General features: G+C 40.3%; 1 protein-coding gene across 3 annotated transcripts in view; it reads right to left on the bottom strand.

Moving 5' to 3' along the window:
- Window positions 1-528: 528 nt before the first annotated feature.
- The window catches only part of LOC143292372 (uncharacterized), a 49,568-nt gene continuing 42,199 nt past the window's right edge, over window positions 529-7,897 (bottom strand). Inside the window, exons 14-17 of one of the 3 annotated variants that reach the window (XM_076602582.1) lie at window positions 7,140-7,897; window positions 5,873-5,920; window positions 1,693-1,791; window positions 529-996 (exon numbers count right to left, since the gene is read on the bottom strand). The exon at window positions 7,140-7,897 is cut by the window's right edge and continues 22 nt beyond it. In XM_076602582.1, the coding sequence (XP_076458697.1) occupies window positions 1,710-1,791; window positions 5,873-5,920; window positions 7,140-7,897 (888 nt within the window). In that variant the 3' untranslated portion in view covers window positions 529-996; window positions 1,693-1,709. Of the gene's footprint in view, window positions 997-1,692; window positions 1,804-5,872; window positions 5,921-7,139 lie in introns of all 3 variants that reach the window. The other 2 variants (XM_076602583.1, XM_076602584.1) reach the window with 2 other exon arrangements.

The following is a 7,897-nucleotide window of genomic DNA, read 5'->3' as shown; positions in this document are numbered from 1 at the left end:
TGGTTGGAAGGCTGAATGGCTGCTCAGCTGGTAGGCTCCTGGATGGTTTGCTGATATTTTACACACACACATACACACACACACACACTCACACCTACACACACACACACACACACACACTCACACCTACACACACACACACACACACACACACAAACAACCATACACACACACACACTCATACACCTACACACCCACACCCACACACTGTACAAGCGAGCCTATGTATACACAAGCAGAAGCGAATACTTCAGTATATCGATCTTCACCCTTCTATACACATAGAAGTACTATCTGAAGTATTGACCACAGCAACGCAAACAATCATGTTCATCTGAATCATTCACATCCTCAACAAAGAATGGATGAAAAAAAAACCCCGCCAATGAAATTGTTGAATAAAAGAGTTTAAAATGAAATATAATTATGATATTTACATAATTATCACAGTTATCGTGGTTCCTTTATCGGTTGCATTATATCACTAATTAAAATGAGGTGTGCACACCTGTGCACATGGTGCATGCGCGCATGTGTGTGTGTTTGTGTGTGTGTTTGTGTTTGTGTGTGTTTGTGTGTTCAGAAAGCACACACATATTACATATCCAGCTTTATCTACATGGGGGCATGCATAACCGTGCCACAACCCTTTTTCTTTTCATTCTGGAAACAGTGCTATTATCACATAATATTTTCGAAAGACGAAAATGCTTTGGATCAAAACGCTGGGTTTGCTTTTGCAATTGTCAGTTTGGAAACCCTTATACGCTGGCCTTGTCACCCCTGTTCTGTAGTTCTGATGGCTTCATTAATTGTCTTGACAGTCCTTGTCTTTAAATCTCACTCCTCTGTCTGGCATCCTGGTCTGGTGTCCAAGTGATGTCCTTTGGTAAGCTTCTTTTCAACATGGTACGTTGCACATCAAGTCAGTTCCTTCCAGCGTAAATCGGTTCCTTCCAGTTGAAGCCACTGCTGCGTGGGCTGGTCTCTGAGTGCCTGTAACAACGTACAGAATGAACAATAGATGTTAGTTATTTCATGTTTAATCGACAGTTTTGTAACTGAAATTAGTTGGGACATTGAAAGACATTATATTGAACATGAGTAGAAATGGTGGTTATTTCTTTTTTTATAACGATGTTGATGATCGACAGCAACGGTAGCAGTGATAACCTGAATAGAATGATTATGTTGAATTTGATGGAGTTCACTTAATTACTATTATATTCAGTTGCGTCATTAAAAAAAAAATATATAAAAAAATGTAGGCTCTATGACTACAAAGTCAAAGTCAAAATTTAAAAACCAAGGAGCAGTTTGTGTGGTTTGATATAACGTGATTTTGTTCCATATGTGTCTTATTTAAATAAACTCATGCTGTGGGGTTGTTTAGAACCAGGATCAAACAATCACTACTTTGATTTGTACATGTTCAGGAAATCTTATCAACGTAGCCTATATTGACTTTCTCATGCTGTCTCTCTCACGTAAACACACACACACACACACACACACACACACACAATTAAAGCCACACACTTTTCACATATCTCAAATATTACATCAAGCACACACACACACACACACACCCTTCCAACTTTCAACCCCCTTCCAACACCCCTTTTTTATTATCTAATAACAGAAAAGACGAACAATCGAAAAACAACAGCAAGAACACAGAGAATACCTCACCTGCATAGTATCACAGATCACAGTTTCAAGCCTGTGTATTTCTTGATGAGTTCGTTGGCATAACTCCGCTGTTCCTCCGACAGCAACAGGTGTTCCTCTCTGCAAAACAACCTGAAGTCACATCACCGTTATCGGTAAGGACTCTACAACAACAACAACAACAACGACATCAAAGACAGCAACAACAACAACAACACTGTGGAAAACATTGCACATTATTTAACACGACACTCTCTGTAATGGTGGTAACATGATACACTTCTTCAAGAACTTAGAACCGTGTGGAAAACGTTCAAGAACTGAAAGGAGTATTGCTTCATATTAACTCACAAAACAAATGAGGACAATAACAACCAGACCTTTCTGTACGTTCAGTACATTATCAAATTCTTACTCTTTTTTTTAATTTCAAGTTCTGTATTCAGGAACTTAAGAATCTACAAAATTTATAAGTTGTTAACAAAGCTTCAACAATTCTCATGACGATGATCAAAGATAATTCGGATTTTGAAGTGAATTTTTTAAAGAATAATTTGGATCTTTCTGTGCTTAACAGTGTATATAATATCACACGTATTCCAAAAAAACAGCTTACTCTATTATTTTTAAGGTTGACTAATAATCATGCAAAGACACTTGCACCAAGCATAAACTATCATTCAGTTGATTATAAAGCACGAAGTAGATCGTGTGTTTGCATGATGAGTGAATGTCTTTTTCACATGTAACGTCTTGGTGTGTGTGTGTGTGTGTGTGTGTGTGTGTGTGTGTGTATGAGAGAGAGAGAGAGAGAGAGAGACAAAGAAAAAAGGGAGGGGGGGTAAAATTCTGCTATTTACAAACCACTTACGGACCATTATAATTATGGCATAAATACTGCCTTTTTTTTTTCTTTTTTTTTTTTTAAACCACTCATTAACCATGAGATGGGATAATTTGTTTTTCTTTTTGAAGACAAAGACTGAAGAGGGAAACATAATACACATTTTCTGTCACATAAAGTCAAAGAGAGAGGGATCGAGTTGAAAGGTAATTTGCACTCATGTGCAATCTCTGGTTCTGTAAGTCTCTCACATTAACAGAAATGGCATGTCAACGGCAAACATTGAAGCCCCACTTACTTCCATGATCAAAGGAAAAAGAAAGGAGATGGTGTGATGAAAATTAAATGTCAAAGTTACCTTTGCAAACTTCTTACGCTCTCTTTATTACTGACAACTTTTACAGATGTCCAGCACAATAAATATTATCTAATCTGCAAAGCCAGTATATCTTTTTAAAGATAAGAGTCTGGGATACACAGACAAACGAATTTGTTCAACAGGCAATGCAACAGATAACCAAGACAGACAGGCAGGGTAGGCAGCGAGGTGGACACACACACACATAGACACACACACACACACACACACAGACACACACACACACACACACACACACACACAAGGATTTTAGAAAAAGAAAATCTTCGTCCAAAACATCGTTCATACTCACAAAACCAATGCTCTCCAAGTTTACATGCATACTGATCACAAGTAAAATTCCATGCAAATATATATAATTATATAGAGAGAGTCAGAGAAAGACACAGAGAGAAAGAGAGAGAGAGAGAGAGTATTATTTTATACTGATCTCTCATTCACCCTCTCTGCAAGTGAAAGAAAGGGGGACAACTGAAGATTGAATGAAAAATCTCAAAGGGCAGCAACAGTTATTTATCAAAACAGTTATCAACCAACTACACTCTTAATTTCGACCAAGAAATGAACTTGTCAATATTTGTGATAACTTTTTGTTTGTTTTGTTTTGTTTTGTTTTTTGTTGTTTTTCCTTTTGATCTGATCCTGCAGCAGACATCTAAATCTAAAACAATTAAAGGCCAACACTACATAGAATTAATAGAAGTGACAGCCAAACTGTCAAAAGCACTCAGAGATACTTAAATGCAACAGGCTTGTTTAGATTTATTTGTGTTTTACCTTTTGTACAACACTTAAAGCTTCTCAGCAAAAAAGGCCTAAATGCAGAATAAGTTGTGGATATAAACAAACAAAATGAATACACGAACAAGTAAATAAATGAAAAGTAAACAAATAAAAACCAAATAAATGAAAACATAAACTCTCAAGCTGTACAAGATATCTCCAGATTGAAAGAAATGTGATACACTAATAAAACTATAGTGGTCTGAAATAAGGTAAAGAGACAATCAGATAAAGAAGCACTCGTCTATTCGGCTTCTAAAAGAACAGAAATGAGCAGAGATGCGCATGCGAATGAGTGTGTGTGTGTGTGTGTGTGTGAGAGAGAGAGAGAGAGAGAGAGAGAGAGAGAGTGCATGAATGTATGGTAGGAAGATGAAATGACAAGATTCATAAGAAATATTGGAAGTTATAATGTCAATTACAAAAGAAACACAAGTCTCTACAGCAGTTTATGAGTACCGAAGACACTATGCGGTGAAGAAAAAATAGATGCTTCTTGTACAAACTAATTAGCAGACGAAGTATGTGCTCCACACGAAATATGAACAAAAAATTCTGCTGTGTGTATGTACGTGTGTGTGTGTGTGTGTGTGTGAGCACTGAATAGGGGGAAGAGAGTGTGTTTACTTGGTTTTATATCTTTGCAATTGGGATTTAGCTTACATTGCGAATGCGCGTCTCATCACTGTGATGTCTAAAATAGTCTTGTCACGCAGTCCCAAACCAAAATGGACCTCCATAGCAACATCGTCATCATCATCGTCATCCTCCTCCTCTTTCATCGTCATCAATATAAACAAAATAGTCTCAAAGTCTGTGGCCTTTCATGCCCTGCTCTCATGGTGACCTCAGTTTCGATACCCTTCCACTTCTGTGCTTGGGGTGAGTCCTGTCAATATCGTCAGTATCGGCGGATTCGTCGGGGGCTGTTGTTTGAGGGACGTGGTGGCGGTCTCCACTCTGGGAGGGACGCTCACTCAGTCTGGCTCCGCGACTAACGACAATAATTGTCGTTAGTAGGGGGCTTAGTAGGTGGTGTCCTAAGTACGTAAAAGTCAGAACAGGCACCACTGAACACCACCGAAGTGACTCAGCAGCAGTGCAGGGTCTCCTCTGGTGTGTGGCCTCCAGGCGACCTAACATCGATGGTTCCCTGTGGACTGCCGACGCTGGAACTGCGACGGACGAACCCGGGTGTGGCCGTGTATGGGGGAATCTAAATGAGCGGCGTGGGAGTAATGCCACTGAAACGGTGCAGATGATGGGGCAGCAAAAAAAAAAAAAAAAAAAAAAAAAAATAGTCATTACAAATAAAATCCACATTACATGTTTTTTGTTTGTTTGCTTGCTTTCTCTTGTTGTTTTTTTTTTTTTTTTTAACTGAATGAATGAATAAATAAATGTTTTTTATTTGTTTGTTAGATTCAAATTGCGTTCCTCCTCATATGTATCTCTATAGTAGCTAGGCCTGTTTCTCTACTACCATCACATTGGAAAAAAAAAAGTTAGCTAGAAACATAAAATATTTATTGTTTTTTATATCGAATTAATCAGACAGTAGAAGTCAATCATGGGTATATGTTTTCGCAATATATTAGCATATCACTTTTACAAAGCAACTGTTATGTGAAAACACGACCTTGATACATAATTAATTATAATCATTTTTTCACAATACTGATATTAGCATTACATTTCACAAAGCACTTGTTATGAGAAACATACTAGACTTGTCTTAGTTCTGCAAAAAAACAACAACATGCAACCTAGATATCACATATGGATTCTATTCTTATATATTAGCATATCATTTTACAAAGCAATTGTTATGCAAAAACATACTTGATGTGTCTTAGATCAGCAAATACATGCGACCTAGATATAGCATTGTAAGAACTTGAAAATCTCAGTCAAAGGACCATTCTCCTACTTTCAAGAGGAGAACAACAAACAAAGAAAAAAGAAACAAGCACACAAAGACATGTAAGACTAGGAATACATAATACACGCTCGAAATTAATAACACCGTCAGTATGATATACAGCGCTGACAAGGAAACTACTACATGATTTTCTTTTCTGTTTTTTTTTAGAATGATGAGTAGTAACACAAGAGTAGTAGTACACACTGCAAGGGCAAAGTGACCTATATACACACAAGCATGTGCAACACACCTGCATAATAATCATACTTACCCCACTATCTCCGGCAGCTGAACTTCACTAGAGCAGTCTGCATCTTCACTGCCAGTGAGCAAAGCCACCACAGAAGACATCAACATGCTGACACCCCAACCACTCACACCACACCACCCAGTAGCGCTCATATACAGACATACAAACACCGCTGTTGCTGCTATAAGACCTTTTCTGCAGACTGAACATCGAAGCATACGATTTCTGGGAGATATCGGGAGTCTTAAGCCGCTGGTGGAAAATGAACCATGTGAATTAATTCTCTCTCTCTCTCTCTCTCTCTCTCTCTCTCACACACACACACACGCTTTCACAACACTACTGTACAGATTCTGCGTTGGGCAATCTGTGCCAGATATCCTGTGCTTCGATGATCAGTTTGTGACATATCTTTTCTTTTTCGTAATGTGATTGCTGATAATGGTGTACAGTGACAAGTGGCAAAACCATGATTTGTGTGTGTTGGCGGTATCCAAGACAGTATTAGTATGTAACATTCTTTGATGTAAAACTCTTTCAAAGCCATAAAGGTTTGATTTTTAAAATCAATGGCCTTCAACCTCTAGCCATTGATTCAGAATAATCTCATTATTCAGAGTGAAAAATAGATAAAAGATTCAAATGAACTGTATTATTCTAGTCAAAATATGTAACCAATATAATCATGATAAGTAGATTTTATGACCACATAACTGTAATAACATAAATATCGAAAAGTTAATTGTTGGGTATGACCCATACATTGAGAAACGTGGTGTATGTTGCAAATCCTATGTCAATACTCATGCAATTTGAAACATACAAAATCCTCTTACAATAATTAAGAAACGACAGTTTCCAATCAAAACATTCTGAACATTTACTTTTTAATTTCCTTTCTTGATATTTTTTCATGAAACAATTAAACAGTTTTGAAAGAATAGATTAGATCTGATAAACATTTTTTTTCAAAAAAGATATATATATATAAAAAAGGGTGCGGGCAGGTAGTAAACATTAGCAATGGCATCACTTCGGCAAGACTGTCAGGGCGAAAGGGAAATGAGGAGTGGGGCGTGAGGTGGGGGAAGAGAGTGGAACTCAAACAAAACACAGGTGCCCACGCTGCAAACACTCCTGAACCCTGACTGAGCTACCAAGCTCAAGTGTGGCGAAACTCCAGGGGAAACAACCCGTCCATGTGATGGTGGTGGCGGTGGACAAAAGCCGAAGAAAGCGGGAAGGGCAACAACAGTGGACAGAAGGAGGGAAGGAGGAGCATACTTACAGCTGTAACTCGAACCAGGACTTGGTGCTGTGCTTCTTCCTCAGACCGTCCAGAATCAGGTCCTCCTTGTCGAACTCCCGTTGAAGGTCCCGGGCGATCTGTCCGGCCTGGGAACGGGGGAACATCATCAGCTTCCTGCTGCCCGAGTTGCCGTCCTTGTTGCTGTTGTCTGGGGACAGGCGGGTGGGTGGGGAGTGGCTCCTGGCCCCGCCATAGTAGTGGGGGCTGCAGCTCCTGTCCCGCGGAGTTCTGCCCCCCTTCTTCAGGATGCCCCTCCTGCCGTCCTGGTACTGCTGCCGCCCTGGGCTGGAGCTAGCGCTGCGCCCTTTCCTGTGCTCAAATGTGGTGGTGGCTGCGTCGAAGGACCGGTTCAAACGGTCGCCCGACAATCCGCGCGGCACAGGGCTGCGGCTGCTGGAGCGTGATTCGCGGTTCAAACCCTGTCTGGACCTGCGCCCCGGGGACCTGCCCCGTGCCTGGCCCGTGATGCTGTCTGCCGCCCGCTCTTCAAAACTGTCGTTGAGGGCGGTGGTGGTGGTGTAGGAGGACTTGTTGTCCTCAAGGTAGGGGCGGTAAGGCGTGGGTTTGAGGATGGGGGAGGCGTCCCTGGATGACGTGGGCTTCCTGTAAGCATCTTCATCCTGGTGGTAGTCGTCGCCAAGGTCCAAAGGGGGATCCAGCTTGGTGGGGTAGTGCTGGAGGTCAGGATAGTCAATGAAATCGACAGGCGAGTCCTGATCCTCAGCACCCAGGTACCT

This window comes from Babylonia areolata, chromosome 18, assembly GCF_041734735.1.
Source record: "Babylonia areolata isolate BAREFJ2019XMU chromosome 18, ASM4173473v1, whole genome shotgun sequence".
Taxonomy (NCBI): Eukaryota; Metazoa; Mollusca; class Gastropoda; order Neogastropoda; family Buccinidae; genus Babylonia; species Babylonia areolata.
Note: the sequence above shows the minus strand (reverse complement) of the source record. Positions and strands in the feature narration are given on the sequence as shown.